A 17,763-nucleotide genomic window follows, 5' to 3' on the forward strand; every position below is an offset into this window, starting at 1 on the left:
AATTGTAAAATCTTTGCAAACATTTTTTTGTGTTGAAATTAATTTTTTTAATGATTTTGGCATCATTTTGTGAAAACATTCTATATTTCTATATTTATTTGCGCAACACATATACAACTAGCCAATTAGCTTATGAACTCAGCTTTTTCTGTTCCCCACTTGCGCTTGGTTTCTTCTCTTGGCTAATCAAATCTTTGAGTATATCCTTTTTCGCCTCAAAGTAGTCACGATACCACAGTATGTGCTCTTTCTTCTCTTTTGCTGTTATGTATGGATTCTTTGAAAGACCGACACACACTAGTTCCATATAATGACGTATGGGTCCCTTTTCTGGACACCATGGTTCCAAGTGTTGATCCAGAAAGATATGCTCAGAGAAGTCTACATTCGCTTCCTCACTCAGGTCCTGCTCATTGTCAATTGGAAAACGCCAAACTTTACCTTGCTCCGTCCATAATGCTAACTTTTCGAAATAATTAGCAGGCGGATGTGTTACCAACAGTTTTAGTTCATTTTTCTGTAGATGTGCCCAGGTGGTGAGTATGTCGGGTACATCGCGTAGTTCCGCGGCATTTTTGAAAATGCCCAACGGCTCGGAACCAAATAAGTTAACACTGCCTGTATAGGTTGCTGCCTCACGTTTACGTTCTTTACGCACATTTTGTTGATCTTGTTGGTGGTGTGGTTTACTTTTTGCCGCAATAGAGCGACGTACAAATTCACCACGTGTTAACTCTTTTGGTGGTTGTGAGCGATCAATTTTCATACCCACAATCAATTCGCTGTTTGTAGAGTAGATATCATGAAAAATTATAGAATTTTAGTAATATGCATTTAAACAGATACATATGTATGTACCTATATTGACCACTTACCTGAGACTTAATTCTGAACTCGCATTATTTGATGCAGCATCGTTCGATTTGTTTATATCTTTCTCTTCTTGATTGTGGCCTAGTAGCTTCGCAAGCAATTCCGATTCTTGCTGGTTTTGCTCACCATCTCCCGCTAGAGAAGCCACACGTTTTGCGGCAACAAAAATATCTTTCGTCTCAGAGTCTTTTTTAAATTCTTCTTTTCGTTTTTTATGTGCATCGCCTGGTCGTGGTAATGTTACATTATTATTTTTATTTGCTAATGAATAGGTATTCTCTGTTGGCATGCTAGATAGCAAACGGTTCAGGCGTGTGATGGCCGGCTCTTCAGTAGATTCCACATCAGCCTTATTTGGTTTAGCTGTAGATTGAGTTTTCACATCCTTACTCTTTTTTTGTTTTGATTTTGGCTCCTTTTCGTCATCGGATGAATCGTAATCTTTGCTGTAATTGCGTGCGCCGGCTATACGAGATACCAGCACTCTGTGGACGTAAAATAAAACGTTTATGTAATTATTGCTATGCTGTTTCAACTCTACACACTTACCGTATAGTTAGCGATGATGATCTACTCAGCATAAGCATTGTTTTTAATTGTTTTAATTAATTTGTTATTAAAACTCTCACAAATTAATGGAATTGGCACCAATAGGTTACAACATCGATTCCATCGAAACGTCAAAAAACATATGGTGCTGTTTTAGTGTTGCGGAATAAGCGCCGCTAGTATAGTTCAAATTTGTCGCACTTTGCCGATTAGTAGTTAATGTTATCGGCTTTATAAACAGCGTTATCGGCATATTTCCTACAAAAACAATTAGCGCATAACTTTAATGTTAAAATTCATATTTAAGAATTAATAACATTAATAAAAAAAAACACATATTTCAATGTTTTATAGTCATTATTGGTAATATATTCTAAGTTGTCTCTCAAAGTAACACTTTATAATAAAATATATAATTTAACTTTCAATATACAATAGCTAATTTTCTTAGTACTATTAATTTACAAATGAATCAGGTTTAGTTATTAATGCTTGGCAAAGCTTTCAATAATTATAAAAATGCATTTGTGCACAATATATGTGTATAAATACATAGTACGCTAAGCTGATACTTTTGTAAAAGCAATATAGCATTTTATATAGGATACATATTTTCTGTTTTTAAGTCAATTTGTACATAAGTTTGTTAGTTCCATTTCCTAGAAGCTTTTGGTCATTTGTTATAATGAAAATAGTGTTAATTTCAGCAGCCAGATAGTATATCACGTTGATTATTCTTACATTCTACGTAAGTACTCTTTGCGTTGTACCTCTTGCTTTGTCAGAATGACTACTTCTCATCAGTTGCGCTTTGCAAGTATTCCATCATAAATAAGCGGAGTATCAATGAGATATTTTCGGTTGCAATATAGTCAATTATGGAATTGTTGTCATCTTTCGTATGCCAAACAGTGGGGAACGGTAGCGGTATTAGATGCAATATGGGAACATTCCGTCTTAAGAAAGGCAGATGGTCATCCTCAACCATTGATGAACGTAATGTATTTGGTTGAAAATAACGATTTGGGTATTGACGCGATACACCGCTGCTAATATACCGTTGCAACATATTTAGATCCGAAAGACGCTCTTCCAACGATACCAAACGCGAATACCAACCTTCCGTATTAGGGAAAAAACTGTAAAAGGTTGGATCAGCCGAACCAATTAAATCCAATAACACTAACATATCCAAACGGTTTAATGTGCCATCCTCTTCCCAGAGCTTAGCTAAGTGACGTGAGCCGTAAATTGAATCATTAGGTCCCCATTCCTTGAAAGCTTCTTCGCCATCGAAAAATATAAACATTAAGCTTAGCTTTGTCTTGCGGAATGGTTCAAGCGCCGTTTGTAATACGTGTGCCATATTCAGTAGCATGGCACATGGCACTGCCGAGTCTGTTGCACCAATAAATTCAAAATCTTCAAAATACTTGCTATCATAATGACATGCAAACACTAAATAACGCTCAGCATCTGGATTGAGTTTTGCTATGATATTATGAAAATGCAATTTTCCCAAAATAGGTGCTGTATCATGGAATTTATCGTATTCAACGGACCAATTAAGTTCACGCAAATTACTCGTTATATAGTCTCGTGCCTGCGTGTGTCCGGTTGTGCCAACAACTCGCGGAATGAGTAAATTATTGGTGACTTTTCGTAAGTGTGGTACATCCGAGAGTGGAGCGTAAGCCAAAAACTTTTCATGTGATAGTTCCTCAGTGCGGTATGTTAACTGAAAGTTATTGAAATTTAATTTAATAACTGGTTAATTCTTATAAAAAGACAAAAATGTTTGTAATTAGAACATTTCACGCTTGAATACCTCATTCCGTCCCACAGCAAAGCCACGTTGAGAATCTTTGCTGGCAAATACGCTAACACTAAGAATGATGAGCACTGCAAAGGATGCATTTAACAAGCACATATTGAAACCTCCTAACAGGCGATACGTAGCTCACAAAGAATCTAGCTATATTGACATCTGACACGAAAGCAATTCAACTGCTGAGCTGCTGGTTTATAAACATATAAATGCAACGACAACTGTTGCTTTGCTTATATGAAACCAACAATTTGGTTGTTGGCACAGGTGTGTTTTTTTTTTCTTTATAGGTGAGATGGGTTTTTCTGGCCTCACTAAAGAATAATAATTTTTACATAACCACTCTTTTATGAATTATTAATTTATGACAGCACACGGAATAGCAATGATTGGTTTTTATCCAGCATAAAGTTCAACAAGTATGAGGAGGGGGTGGTAATGTTTTATCACAACTAGTGATGTGCAAAATCGTTAGTGGCGATAGTCTCGTTATGAAATTTTCGTTATCCCTTTTCATTGCATATAATTTTATACTCTAATATATAACAATATTTAATATAATTAAATTAAATTTAATTCAGTATTTCTAATGGGAGTCTTGAAGTGTATTTAGTCTTTCCAAAACTTCTGTTACAAATTCATCTCGTTATAAAAATTAAGCTAGATGAGGTTATCTTTTGCTTCCACACAAGCCCTCACCATTTAACATTGATTAATACAGCTTACGCAGTTTCCATAGGTATTTGACCGACTCGTCTCTAATACGCCTTGACATTAATGTGGTCAATATACGATTTACCCTTTCTCCTGACATATTTTTTTCTCTTCTAAGAGGGTTCTGAGAATATGTTCGCGAACAGTTTCCACGGCTCGATAGGTTCTTCCTTTAGCTAACCATAATAAAATAACGATAATTTTTTCTGACATTGTCCACGCTATAAACTTTATAGCAAGACAAAGTATAATCGATATTTATTTAGCACCACTTGCAGTGAATTTCATAAACATATGTTTATAAACATCACTGGCTAGTTAACAAACAAAAATTATTATATTTTTATATGACTAAGCATAGAATAAAAAAACTTAATATAGTAGAAAGTAAAGTTTTCAAGCAATTAACACATCATATAAGTTTCATATACAACTTTGCAACACTACAATCAGCTGCTTATCTCTTGCTTATCAAAATTAATTAATTATCTGTCTATCAACCCATAAATTATGAAGGTCTTCATTGTTATGGAAAATTAACTAGCGTGAGTTATTCACTTACCAAATCATCCACCTCAAAATAAGCACCTAGATTATAAATTTTGGGGCGCTCTAGCACACCAATTGCATTGCCCAATTGTTTAAGCCATTGGTTGTATAACCGTAAATGTTGACCACGCCAAGAGATATACTTCATTGCAATTGGAATTGGAGTGTGTGTGTATGGAAGATGCAGTTGTTATTTAACACATTTATTATTTATGATAAAATTATTACTATTTATTTGCACACGGAAGGAAACGCGTAAACGGCACTCAAATGTGCCTTTGTAAAATGTCAGATTATACAAACAACGGTGACGGCTGTGATTCGTATATATGAGCATGCTTGTGTTTTGTGTGTGTGAAAGAAGAAAGTGAAAGTAAAAATAAAAGTAGATATACTCTACGCAGGAATTTTGATTAAAATTAGAGAAAAGTCTTTTGAATATAATAAAAAGTATTACATTTTAATTATCTTACAGTTTTTTCAATATTTTATTATTTACAAATATTTTTATTATACATTTATGGTCACATATAACATGTTTGTACGTAGTTTTAAACAATTTATTTGTATTGAACAATTTAAAACACGCGTATATGAATGTAGGAAAATTCTTATAATATTTGTTATAAAAATGTCTATCTGTGCATTTACATTTAAAGTATACTTATGGTAATACCCAAATTGAGTCATATGTTCTTCGGCGAAGAATCCGTTGCTTACACCACACTTATCTGATCAATCACTTTTAATTATGCTTACATTTTTTGTCATTAGTCGATTTTTTTGTATGACTCCGTATGCTGACTGCCACCAAAATATGCTTTATATATGTACAAGCCCAACGCTAAATGTAAGGCTACAACTGCACCAACCGCCGAATAAATATTGGTGGTAACCTCAGACATTGCGAAAAAGCGTTCCAGCACAGTAGATTTAAGCAAGAAAAATGTTGCGACAGGCAGGAACACGATTAGCGAACAATAGAAGAACACAACTTTGAATGCACTATAGTCTTTGGAATCCTGTGTAAAAATGTTTGTTAATTTTTCGTAATGAGTTATATTCTAAGTATATGTATATGAGTTAACTGACATTTATTTGTTGCTGTGTGCGTCCGCCCGCATTGTTACCCTTTTTATTGGCCATTATTTATAACAAACAATTTACTTTAATTCAACTTTTTGTAGTATCTTCAACAAATTTCACCGGCCAATGATTTTTGATGTTGCTTTTGTAAAATTTTTCTTTCACACAGCTGTCAAATTGAAAAAACGTCACGTGATGACATTTCACGGGTTCTGTTTATATCAAGCGCAGGGTTGCTTCAATACAATTTGTATACCCTTCATGTTTGGAAATATTTAAAACTGCAGTGAAGAATTAAGCTGAAGGAATACGATGTGACAAAAAAGTTCACTTAGTTTAATACAAATCCTTACTGTCTTCTTGAAAAAGACTCGCGGTGAGCCCACCCAACCAACTTAATATAATTTTCCATAATGTTGTTGTTTCTTTTGTAGCGGCAGAAAACACTTCTGAAGTAATTTTGAGGTGATTTTGACCGAATAAAAAAACCCGTACCGTTCCGTTTACTTAGACCCGACTATCGTAAGAATACTTGTTATTAGACTAGGCTGCGATGGCCTTCAGTGGCAGAAGACTTTTAATAGTCTCATAGTTCACTGACCTCATGGTGTATTAACCGCATTTTTCAGTTTCGGAAGCAAATAAGTCACATAGAGCCAAATCTGGCGAATACGGTGACTGAGTGATGTCTCTTGTTTCGCGTTTGACCAAAAAACCAGTCGCAATGATGACAGAACGTGACGACGCATTATCGTGGTAAAAAATATATAATAATTTTCACTTTGATTTTTGTCCGACTTTGCAGTGGTTTTTTCGGTTTCGGTTCATTGTTAAAGCTTTATTCGCTAGATTGATAGACACAGTCGCCAGTAATGATGCTTTTGATAAATTTAGAGTCCTCAGCTTCCGTTTTGCTAAGGATAAAAGTATAGCATTGACAGGCTTTATACCTAAAACATTAACCAAAATGTGTTGAGCATTCCATAAGCGTTATTGAGATCCCCCACTGTCCTAGCAAAGAATTGAGCTGAATAATGATCCATTGCCCACTTTTAAATGAAATATACATTTTTTAGTTTCTTTCGATTATATTTTTAAATGTATTGCCACGTTTTTAAATTCTCCACAAACAAGCATACATATTTCATTTTCTTTAACATTAACTTAAATATATAAACAATTTATGCTAATTCGCCATTTTCAATGGACTTTACTACTATATATTATATACAACGTTTTTTCAATAATAATTTTAAAATGTGAGCGTTTTCTTATGAAAATACTTAAAATTGTAAGATCTTATGCTATTGAGTGTTAAATATGGACTCCGGATAATAACTGGGCGCATTGAACATACGGGGGAAACCATTCGCATCTAATTGTTGAACAGGCAGGACAGACATGATATCACTAAAAAGAGAAAAACAAATAAAATAATATACGTTAAAAATGTACAAAGGATTAAATGAAGATCATATGAAGCAAATATTTAAATTACATGTGCTGGAAATGGTTACAGCAATTCAAATTTTTCAGAAAACGTCTCTTATGAACGTGTTTTATAACCGAAATATCGGTTAACAAATGTTCAGGCGACTATAAAAATTCTTAAAAGCTTCTTACATAGCTCTAACCCAAACACAAACTTTTTCGGTTAACTTAAGTTAAGTAAACAAGCAGACATTCGTGAGACCACAAATAATCTCAGGTTGAGACGCTTATCCGTTGTGATGCCGAGAACTCCTAAGTACGGATTAAAAAGACTGCACCTAGAGCTAGCTTATATCTACTCCAACCAATTCGCAACAAAGATGTTCCAACCTTAGTCTGTCAAAAGCTTGACAGTGAATGAGAAAGTGTCTAGTCGTTTCCAACTCATCTCCTCTTAGAAATTTTGACAAGTTGCATCCTCCAAAATTTTTAGTCTCACCGCCTGAGTGCCAATGGGACATTGGTCAGTTAGGACACCTATCATAGCGGCCATGTGAACCTTACTAAGAAGTAGTAGTCATGGATCTTTTGCGTTTTAGTATGGGCCAGAAGGTTTTCGCAACCTTACAAGTGCTGGTTGCTTACTTAGGTTTGCTTATCACGCAATCATCTACTAGCGAGCTCATCGACTTTACAGATTCCCACGATTACGCTATGACCAAACATCCAGATAAGTCATGCATTCCTTAACTAACTTTGAGCTCACTGACATTCCTATATAGCAGCTATATTATCGGGTTACATGCATACCTCCCTAATAAAAGCCATACATCGTTGAACTATACATATCTGCTTATACGTTAATAGCCGCCAATTCTGACTGAAAGAGCTCCCGGCAGAATAATTTCTCTTCAACCTTACGTTTGAGTTTCAATCTAATCATTAAAGAATTCACTGCGTCTCTTCTGTAGCGCGTCCGTTCCATTAACATATAATATCTTTTGAAGATACTATATTTGGCGAAGCCAATAGGAGAAGTTTTCCTGGCGCTGTGATCCAAGTAATCAGGAATGCAATTGAATTGCGAGAGAATTTATGAATTTCCCACCCTGGGACCCTTTTTGTTTCCGGCTTCCCGGTGTATCAGACAGCAACCTTTACAGCAATGCTTTTGCCGGCTATGTCGACGGGTGCCATATATAGAATGGCATTATGTATCATCATTGGTGTTGTACGTAGTGCAACACTGATGCATATGAAAGCGTCTCGTTGAACATGTTGCAGCTGCTAGCGAGTGTCGAGCTTCAGTGGTTCTCAATAACTCCTTTACAGTTGACAGCGAGTTCACCAGTTCTTCACTTACTTCTCAACATTGGACTTCTATTAAAGATCTCTATCGACCTTTTGTGGTGGCACATAATTAATAAGTTTTTCCCGACCTCGTAGATCTGAGTTTCGTCTATAACTTTCAGGGCTGTTTTTAAAAAATATAAAGAGAAAAATAACTCGTCTAACTGTCTTGTCTTGTCCAATAAAATAGTTTTCCATACAAGGACTTGAGTTTTATCGATCAGTTTTTATGTAAGCTGTATGCTATAGTGGTCCGATATCGGTGGTTACCAAAAATTAGTAGCTTCGTGGATAGAAAATAACGTATGCAGAATTTCAGATCATTATCTCCCTAACAGAGTGACTACTCGCTTATGTAAAGATGCGATGCTTCCTTCTGGGTGTGACAAGCCTCGTGGCAAGATTATTATACCTGTTCCAGTTATAGAAATACCTATTTTGCTTCCCCGGAAATAAATTATATTATTATTAAATAGAACATTAATTTATTGTCCAATAAATCTGTAAAATGTCCTACTGTATCTTAAAATCTAAATTCAAAAATTTGTTGGGCTACACTGTACTTTATAGTCATCTAAAAAACTATACCAAATGCAATGCTTTAATGCAAAACATGCGTGAAACGAATAATTTCGTGCTGACACCCCACTGTGCGATCTTGTGCGTGGCACTACAAGCTGCAATCCTGGCACATGCGCTGCGCATGCGTACACTTTAGTATACATATACATATGTACATGTACGCGACGTTACTTAGCTAAGGCAATTATAAAGAAAATGCAATAACTTCTGGCGACTTAAAGTCTAAAAATATTAAAAAATAAGAAATACATATGCAAAGTGCATTTCGCCCGCCAACGAACCGCAGCGACGCAACGATGCAAATGGCCACATAAAACACGCTCAAGTGCTAAATGTGTAAATTGAATTTACGCAGCCGCCGGACAACAACAACGAAACTCAGTATGTATACGTATGTAAATCACAACAGGAAATAGTACGTGTCCCGCTACACATGCGCAACACATATACATACATACAGACGTGTTATGCGTATGCTTTTTTGTTTGCTGTTTAACGGTCAGCTTAATTTAATGATTTTAAATGCCAATTTGGTTCGATTGAATTTTCCGCATTTAGTCACTAACGGACTAGGCACTTGCCATTCACCAACTCCCACTCCGGTACACGTGTGTGCGTGTAGTTGTGTGTGTGTTTTATGAGTTAAAGGGAAACCACTTGGCGTATACGCCCTTCTAAAAAGTCAAGTGGCTGCCCGCTGTGACTTTTGACGCACCCTACATACATACATCTACATATGTATGTTTATACCATAAAGGCTCTGCTCCATTCAATGCTTAGTTTTTCTTTAAATTTTTGTAATGTGAGACCTTTTCGAGCACGCTCCGTTTTTTTTTTCGTTGTTATTCTATTATGTAAATTGGTGCGCTTTCCTTATTGAAGTACATACATACATATGTCGATTTGTAAGAATAAATGGCGAGTGTAATAGGTGATTTTTGAGACATTCATGGTCTTTGCCTGCTTTTAGCGATGAAACCAAGAGGGGCTGCCTAGAAAATAAAATGAACTAAAGTACTAAAATTTGGTCAAAATGAGGTCTGCTTTTTTGTAATGTATTTGATGCCATTCATGATTTGAATCAAATGGCAATCACAGCTCGTTTTGCATATCTCGAGCCGTTTTCGTCAATTTTCGTTGACCCGGTACAGCATTTTGGCTGGAATGTCGACTATAGTCCGTTGTGTTCCAGTCTTTAGGCGCACCTGGTCAAATTCTATGCGGTCGCTGGAAGTCACAGGAATAGTTCTATGATGAACAGGTTTCCATTCACCCTAGGAGACACTTTTAGTATCGCTTTTAACACAGTGTCGGTAGCAAAATGCTTGGCTGTGTTGATGCCGCAATGAGTGGGTTCCTTTTGCTTTAGCATCTGCGGCTTCTGGCTGTCCTTCTCCGCCGACGTTTTAGGCTTCCCCAGAGAATCCCTGCTGACGGATAAATTTGTAAAACACATCATCATATGTTGAGACTTCATCCAGTGGTCTCAACGCTGCTCCCGACTACCCTTCAAACCGAGGCACTGACACCCTCCTTTTGGTTCCTGATAAAACCAAGTGCAAACTCGTAGTTTTATCCTGGGAAGAAATACCGTCATGATGTGCTTAGGTGGTATCTCTTCACCTCTATTCGCATATAGGAATGCCAGCTTTGCAGCTTCGCAGCGAACTCCGGCCAGGTGACAGGTCTTTTCATCCTTACAGTCAACTCAAGCATGTTATGAGTCGGTGTTTCCGCACCCCCGTATATCTCATCCATGATGTTATCCTGTAAAGCTCCTCTGACCCCAAAACCTTTGTCCATCTAGTTCCTACGTTCATCGGCTCAGCTGGGTAGGACTACTGGTCTACTTTTTTTATGCGAAACACAAGAGGCAGCCGCGCCAGAGTCACGGTTAGGCCACCATTACTTCCCAATATGGCCCGGTGTTCGCATGGCTACATTAGAATACAGCTGACTTTACCTCCTGCCAGCAATTTATTCAATGGGTACGGGAGTTACATAACAATCTGGACAAAAATGTGAGAGCCATATGAGTCCAAGGTGCGTTTTCCTCATATGACTACCATCAAAACGACGATTTGTCGGCAATAGTAGCCAATATTTTTCGTTTTTTACAACATAATTGAACAGTAGTTAAGTAGTAAAGACCAATTGATTTTGAGGGGGGAGCTTGCTTGAGATCGAATTTTTTGTTTGCTCAAATCTTTTTAAAAATTATCTAAGAATATGTCCCCAAAGTTATGGATGGGAATTCGAAATATATTTGAAGCTAGAAGATTAATAGTGACCGAGCGTCTAGCAGATAAATGAGCGACCTCCATGCTGCCCACCGTCCGACAAATGCACATGCGAGATGCATCGGGCAATTGCTTACCAAAGGCAGAATATCAAAGATTTCGTATCCACAAAATTAAATAACGATAAACCCCAGACATTTCGCTTTACCGAATTATTTCTTTCCCTCCCAAAAAAATCCTCAAAAATCGATTTTTTGAAGCCTCTAAAACAGGCTAACATCATAATTAGAAAATGGACCGAGAAGAAATATTCAACAAATAAGCCAACGCGTTAGGATCATCCACATAGCTCAAAAAAGTAGAGTGAACTCCATGAACAGCTTTTAAAAACTTTGACTGTCGATTCAAAAGCGGCGGAGCGACTTTAATTTACCTATAAAATCCTCCAATCACTTTCCTTACAAATTAAAATGGTTGGGAAGTTAATGTCAGAGAGATCGAACAGTTGTGTCAACATTTTATTCAACGATGATCACCACAAAATGAGCAAAATTTTATATATTAGAGCAACAATGAATCTCAATTGATGAAACCTCAAAACACCCAGTATACTTCTAAGATTGCTGAATGAACAACTTCATTTACAAGAAATGGACATGTTGCTCGTCACACGCCGATGACTCATTGTAGATAGGTCGAAAAATGTTTCTCTAGAAAGAGATTTCTATTTCCTGCATAGGAATAACGGTTAAAAAGGCATTAAGGTCAAACATACAACTATCTCATGGATGGTGTAAGATGCAGTGCTTCGAGCAAATTCTCTACAGACCTCACACTAATGCTCTTACAGGTTTCTAAAACTAATACTTCTCACTTAGTAAATACTCACGGTCTTTGTTGCGGTGTTCGATCACGCTGCCTTCGATTTTTGAACCAATTGGACACTTGTGTCAGCGTTAGACCGGTTTTCTCCGATAACGTTTTCTTCTCATCCGGCGTTGGATAACGATTTGTCATATAGCAATCTTTTAAAGCATTTCGACTTTTCTCCTTGAAACAATAAACGGTTTCTTCGCCATCCCAAATGGTTTTCGGCAAGGGATACTTTTTGCGTAGACGATATTTATCGACCGCGCCTAATGGACGCCCGCGCACTTTCTCTGCTTCCTTGTAATGCGCTTGAAACCAGAGATTCTGCAGGTCCACATGAAATTTCACTGAGAAGCAATGCGTTTCCAAGAGATTGTAGAGTTCATGAAATTGTCCACGATGATAGGCGACAAGCGCGCGGGCGCGCAACACGCTCTCGTTCGTCTTGAAAAGTTCACTGGCGGGTAGGCTGCACAGAAAGGTGGTTAACTTTTCGATATCACCCTTTTGCTGCAGTGCTTCACACATGCATTGTATCTGTAAATGCAAGAAGAAATATTAATATTGAACATATGTATGTCATAGTGCAAGCTAATTTTGGACTAAGCATAATTAATTGACACCCACCTGATCTGTGGTAAATTGCAAAAATTTGCGATCCAACTGAAATCCGCCCGATAGGCCATGTGTTGTTGTTATACCGGAAATCAGTTGGCCGCCGCCACTCAAACCCACTGCACCTGGGCGATTAATGCTGTTGATTGCTTCACTGTTGAGTGTTGTTTTTGTATTACCATTATGATCACCAACACCGTTTTCATATATAATACCATTTAGCGCGGGATAAAGCGGTGAGCCGGCAGCAGTGGGCGGTGGTGACTTGTCATAATCAATACTTATATCGCAGAATCTTCGTTCGATGTCTTTGTCACTCGCGTAGGCGGGGAACTTATCGAAGTGTAACACAGTTTTGCAGGAGATATTGCCGCGATAATCTGAAGTTAGATAATAAGAGGGCTAGTAAATAGTATCAGAAGTAAACAGTGGCTTTAACTTGGCTTTCAACTAATATACATATAAAACATTTTACGCCGAGCTTTTAAATTGAAGAGGTACAAAATTCTGTTGTGCAAGAACTGGACCGGCTGGCCCTTCTCGCTTTGCTCTGTCAGCTCTTTAAAAGCTCCAAGAAGATTCGACATTTTTTTTTCGAGCCAAATTTTGTTCACCGATGTGGTCCATTTCTGGCTCGATGTTTATGTAAACAAGCAAAATTGCCGCATTTGCGATAATGAGGGACCTAAATAGATAATTTTTCAAAATTAAGGCCGATCAATGGCGACCGTTATTCCGCCATGATAACCGACTATTTATTCCCTGAAGCTTTTGATCTCGATGAGATTTGGTTTTAACAAGTTGGCGCCATTTTCCTCCCACACATCGCATCAATCAATGGATTTATTGAGAGAAAACTTTGGTAAGCAGATATCTTCACTTCTTGGGCCGGTCAATTGGCCACCAATATCGTGTGCTATCCCACCGTTAGAGTTTTTCCAGTGGGGATATGCAAAGTTTAAGTCTATGTGGACAATCCCGCTTCGAAAAGATCATGCGTGTCATTCACCAGTTACCAGACGAAATGCTTGAATGAGTCATCGAAGATTGGACTCATCGGATTGACCATTTGAGAAGTAGCCACGGCCAACATTTGAAAGACATAATATCCAAAAAATAAATGCCAAAGAATGTTTTTTCGAATATTTACCATTAAATTTGAAGTTTCTATGTTTTTCTTTAAAAAAAAGTAGGGAACCTCGAAATGTATCGCCCTTTATAAGCACTTTTTATCAAGATTTTCAAAAGGTATTTGCTTTTATGCTACAACAACTAAAATAAATTGTATCCGAAATAATTTTTGAAAGTGAAAATGAACAATATAATTTCGAAAAAATGATTCAAGCCAAGCACTAATGAAATTGATTGGTCGCTTATGCTCTAACTTCGAAAAAAATACCTCTTCACATAATACTTTATATTTCAGTAAGCAATGCTCCACTTTTTATATAAGTATGTAAAATATATGTATACATGTATGTATGTATATAATACATGCAATAGCAATAAATTCTCATAAATGTTTCGTTGGTTTTTGTATTATGTTACTTTATAATGTTCTATGCTCAAGTTGTTATTATAATTGTATATGTGTGTATATGTTATATGTACGTATGTAATTCAATGCTTGAGAAATGCGCCATTCTAAGCTAAATTTTCCCTGCCGCTCAACAGTTTTTCCTTATTTTTTAGCGTTATACATTCAAATATTTATAAACAATGCAAATATCAGGGTACAATGACGAAAAGCTATGTAGGCCTGTATGAGGCACAAGTTTTCATGTTTAATTTATTAGAAATAAAAATTTCCAAAGTAGCTTAAATTTTTTTTTAGCATAAAGATGGCTCAAAAATTGAAACTAACATATGTACATATATTTTAAAACTCTGTAATCGCTTTAACCGCGCGGTTAGTTTTGCTTTCTCCAGGTTGGATAAAGAAGCGAAGCGAATGGGTCTGATAGTGAAAGAGGGCAAAACGAAGTATCTTCTCCCACCAAACAAACAATTCTCTCACTCGCGAATTGGTTCCCACGTCACTTTGACAGTCATAACAGTACCCGCTGAGGAAGCGGAGAAATAGGGAGATCTCCACTCCGTAGGAAAGATCAGGTGGAGAATGATCTGGCTACACTTGGAATCGCCAATTTGTGACAAACATGGAGAACGACTGGCGCGTTGTTGTAAAATTGGTAGACATTTTCTTAAACTACAACTTTATCATATAAATTTCTTCTAGAGAACTCGTAGTTTTGAGAAAATCGAGATGAACTGTTTTAGACCCCGAAAAATTCAACCACCCCATCTCTTCCTGTTCCGTAAATTATTTTTCTTTTTATCTTTCGTTTCTAATCAGTTTCATTCCACTATAAGTTCGTTTGCCTTCGAAAATTATCTAATACATTATAATGATAGAGCCCTTAAATATCTACATTTCTATATGATGAGGACCATCCTTTATTTATTAATTTGCTGATCGCTATGCTGAATCTATCACTCTTCAGAATATAAGTTGTCAATATAAAAAAAAAGTTTTCCAATGGAATTCATTACAACAGAATTTTTGAAATTCTCAATAATGTGATATAACCGCTTACTATTCGATCTATATTCAATTTATGCCAATTGCTTGTTCGATTTAACTCTCCTAATTTTGGAAAGTATGATCCCAACTATAAATAAATTACTTGCTTTTCTCAATTGTCTAAATTACATATAAATCTTCAAAGCAAATTTTTTGTTGCTGGTTTTATCTATACAGCGTATTCTGTTTAGATACTTTATATTTAAATTTTAAGTAAAATATAGCCAAATTATGTTTGTAAGAAAAACATTCTATTTTTTTTTTGTTCCTTACAAGTTCTGGAATTTCTGGATTATGTTTGCTAACTTTATACTAGTAAGAACTCGTCAGCATTATGACTGAAGTCGCTAAAGATATAATATGACAAGAGTAGAGAGTCAAAACGGTTTCGGTTCCTAACGTGACCGTACAAAAAAAGTCAAGTTCCAGCTTCGCAAGAACTATTGGATTGTCAAAATTTTCCATGAATGCAAGATTTATGTGCATACCATATGTTGACTGGAAAATGTTCTTTTAGCTCTGGAGTCAAGTTATTCTTTTTGTTTAGTGGGTATTTGATAATGGCTTTATGAGGATTTCCAACTGAAAAGACCTGTCACTGTCATAATATTTTTAAAATGTGTTAAAAAAATTGCTGTGTCAGTTTTATCAAAAACACAAGTCTATGAGTGGTAAAAAGCCTTCAAAAGCTGGCGAGATCGTTGAAGACATACCTCGTTCTGGACGAACTGCGATCGCTTCGACCGATATATATTAAAAAAGTGAAGAATACGGTGCTTGAAAACCGTCACATGTGTTAGGGAGATGGCAAGAGAGCTCGACATTTCTTGCGTATCCTTTTGAATGATTTTGGTGGATATTTTAAATATGAAACGCGTTCTTGCTCAACTTGTCGCGATAAAACTGTGGTCTCTTTGCTTCATCGTGCGAATTCCCATCCAACATTCATTTCTTCGATACTCGTGTTTTGGTGCATCATGAATATGTTCCGGAGGGACAGACGGTTAATAGGAAGTTCTCTTTGGGCGTACTTAGGTGTTTACCTGAGAACATCTATCGAGAACGGCCGGAATTGTGGAAGAACAATTCATGGCTTTTACACGATGATAATGCACCATCGCATCGAGCCACAATTGTGACCGAATTTAAAGCCAAAAGCATCAGAATTGGCTTCGTGTGATTTTTTCTTTTTCTCCAAACTGAACTGAATTATTTAGAATTTTATTTGATTAACTATTCCAGTACTGTCAAAAAAATTGCTTCAATAATCAGAACAATCCTTATTGAGCATTTTTTTATTACTTTTTTAATATTTTAATATTTATATTGAGTTCTTACTTGAATTTGGTATATAAAGACTACCATATTGCACTGGTGAATGCATATTATCCTGCATAACTGTCGAATTGTCTGAGGATGTGCCGCCGGAACTTGTGGAATCTATATCACCAACGTGTAACGATGATGAAAGCGTTGTATCCATATTCTTGTCAAACATTGGACAACAATGTGCAGCGTTTATGCACACACTACGGGCTTATACAATTTCTAAACACTTGTTTTTTGTGGATATTGCTGTATAGTATTTTTGAAACCACATATAGTTGTATTTAAATGTAATTTGTTTGCACTCAAACACTAATGGCACATATTAGTTTTAATATAATTTTTTAAAATTTGTTTTCATTGAATTTTGAAAATTTTTTAAATTTTTTTGCTGTAATCCCAATTCATACAACTGCTTGCAAATGATTTGAAATACTTGTAAACAATAGTTTTGTCACACGCTCGTTACACTGTGCCGCATATCGTCTGCAAAGCTACCGCTGCGTTTTGTGGTTGAAAAAGAACTGATACAAAAAAGTCAAAAGCGCATTTTTTGAGCAAGAATTTCCTGGCCGTCGCTGTAGTTGGATTGGTTTGCCATGCACACATTAATGAATGGTGGTGGCTGGTGGAATTGGTGAATGAGCGCAATGTTTGTTCGAAGTACGCCTGCAAGTCTTTCATAGTGTGGGTGCGTGCTTGGCGCACACTCAAACGCACTCACACCAATGCAAGGCAACATTTTGCTGCTTACGAAACGAAATGAGATTGGAACGTGTTATGCGAGCAATATACGGTATAAGGGGTTGTTTTGGCTTCGTTATCCTTGAGAGGCGTTGCTAATGTGGCATGCACGCCATTTTGATTTATTAATGAGTTTTTTTTACTGATTTTTTTGGTTAGAGAAACAAGTTTTTTAATTAAAATAAAGAAATTTTATTTTGCATGCAGCTCAAAAACTAACGTAATTGAATGTAGAAAAAATATTTGGGGAATAGAGTCGTTGACCCAAATTATTAACGAGTATTTTTTTGTGTGGAAAGCTGAAATTATTAATTGGAAAAATATTTTATTGATTGGAAAAGTTAATTTTAATTGGAAATATATTTTATTGAGTAGAAAGTTGATTGAAATTTTTGTTCAAAAATATATTTTTTATTCAAAAT

General features: G+C 36.3%; 4 protein-coding genes across 5 annotated transcripts; all 4 read right to left on the minus strand.

The window, feature by feature from the left end:
- Positions 1-38: 38 nt before the first annotated feature.
- On the minus strand, positions 39-1,555 carry LOC108966811 (28S ribosomal protein S31, mitochondrial). The gene is made up of 3 exons (XM_018929894.1): positions 1,423-1,555; positions 876-1,358; positions 39-782 (listed from the first exon to the last, which is right to left on the minus strand). Exons 1-3 carry the CDS (start codon positions 1,458-1,460, stop codon positions 131-133), a joined length of 1,173 nt encoding a protein of 390 aa, XP_018785439.1. The 5' UTR covers positions 1,461-1,555; the 3' UTR covers positions 39-130.
- A 239-nt stretch (positions 1,556-1,794) lies between these two features.
- Positions 1,795-4,882, minus strand: LOC108966711 (glutaminyl-peptide cyclotransferase). 2 transcript variants are annotated; one of them, XM_018929733.1, is made up of 2 exons: positions 4,527-4,882; positions 1,795-3,160 (listed from the first exon to the last, which is right to left on the minus strand). In XM_018929733.1, exons 1-2 carry the CDS (start codon positions 4,659-4,661, stop codon positions 2,213-2,215), a joined length of 1,083 nt encoding a protein of 360 aa, XP_018785278.1. In that variant the 5' UTR covers positions 4,662-4,882; the 3' UTR covers positions 1,795-2,212. The 2 variants fall into 2 exon arrangements, with proteins under 2 accessions (XP_018785278.1, XP_018785279.1); XM_018929734.1 differs by lacking the exon at positions 4,527-4,882 and adding an exon at positions 3,251-3,704.
- An 89-nt stretch (positions 4,883-4,971) lies between these two features.
- Positions 4,972-5,752, minus strand: LOC108966712 (vacuolar ATPase assembly integral membrane protein VMA21 homolog). Its single transcript, XM_018929735.1, has 2 exons — positions 5,606-5,752; positions 4,972-5,535 (listed from the first exon to the last, which is right to left on the minus strand). The coding sequence occupies exons 1-2, from the start codon at positions 5,657-5,659 to the stop codon at positions 5,284-5,286; spliced, it is 306 nt and encodes a 101-aa protein (XP_018785280.1). The 5' UTR covers positions 5,660-5,752; the 3' UTR covers positions 4,972-5,283.
- A 1,067-nt stretch (positions 5,753-6,819) lies between these two features.
- Positions 6,820-16,769, minus strand: LOC108966733 (homeobox protein SIX6). Its single transcript, XM_018929764.1, has 4 exons — positions 16,610-16,769; positions 12,700-13,067; positions 12,092-12,609; positions 6,820-7,009 (listed from the first exon to the last, which is right to left on the minus strand). Exons 1-4 carry the CDS (start codon positions 16,767-16,769, stop codon positions 6,904-6,906), a joined length of 1,152 nt encoding a protein of 383 aa, XP_018785309.1. The 3' UTR covers positions 6,820-6,903.
- Between the last annotated feature and the right edge of the window lie 994 nt (positions 16,770-17,763).

This window comes from Bactrocera latifrons, unplaced genomic scaffold (assembly GCF_001853355.1).
Source record: "Bactrocera latifrons isolate USDA-ARS-PBARC rearing strain unplaced genomic scaffold, ASM185335v1 scaffold_17, whole genome shotgun sequence".
Lineage (NCBI taxonomy): Eukaryota > Metazoa > Arthropoda > Insecta > Diptera > Tephritidae > Bactrocera > Bactrocera latifrons.

What these genes read in the sequence shown, in the direction of transcription:
- LOC108966712 (XM_018929735.1), bottom strand. Translation starts at nt 5,659, where the DNA reads ATGGCCAATAAAAAGGGTAACAATGCGGGCGGACGCACACAGCAACAA. An exon ending in GCACACAGCAACAAATAAAT is followed by an intron (nt 5,536 to 5,605) that starts GTCAGTTAACTC and finishes ATTTTTACACAG; the next exon opens with GATTCCAAAGACTATAGTGC.
- LOC108966733 (XM_018929764.1), bottom strand. Translation starts at nt 16,769, where the DNA reads ATGTTTGACAAGAATATGGATACAACGCTTTCATCATCGTTACACGTT. An exon ending in TCTTTATATACCAAATTCAA is followed by an intron (nt 13,068 to 16,609) that starts GTAAGAACTCAA and finishes ATCTAACTTCAG; the next exon opens with ATTATCGCGGCAATATCTCC. An exon ending in CGAACACCGCAACAAAGACC is followed by an intron (nt 7,010 to 12,091) that starts GTGAGTATTTAC and finishes TTCTCTTTTTAG; the next exon opens with TGATATCATGTCTGTCCTGC.
- LOC108966711 (XM_018929733.1), bottom strand. Translation starts at nt 4,661, where the DNA reads ATGAAGTATATCTCTTGGCGTGGTCAACATTTACGGTTATACAACCAA. An exon ending in ATTTTGAGGTGGATGATTTG is followed by an intron (nt 3,161 to 4,526) that starts GTAAGTGAATAA and finishes AATAACTTTCAG; the next exon opens with TTAACATACCGCACTGAGGA.
- LOC108966811 (XM_018929894.1), bottom strand. Translation starts at nt 1,460, where the DNA reads ATGCTTATGCTGAGTAGATCATCATCGCTAACTATACG. An exon ending in TCATCATCGCTAACTATACG is followed by an intron (nt 1,359 to 1,422) that starts GTAAGTGTGTAG and finishes TTACGTCCACAG; the next exon opens with AGTGCTGGTATCTCGTATAG. An exon ending in AGTTCAGAATTAAGTCTCAG is followed by an intron (nt 783 to 875) that starts GTAAGTGGTCAA and finishes CTCTACAAACAG; the next exon opens with CGAATTGATTGTGGGTATGA.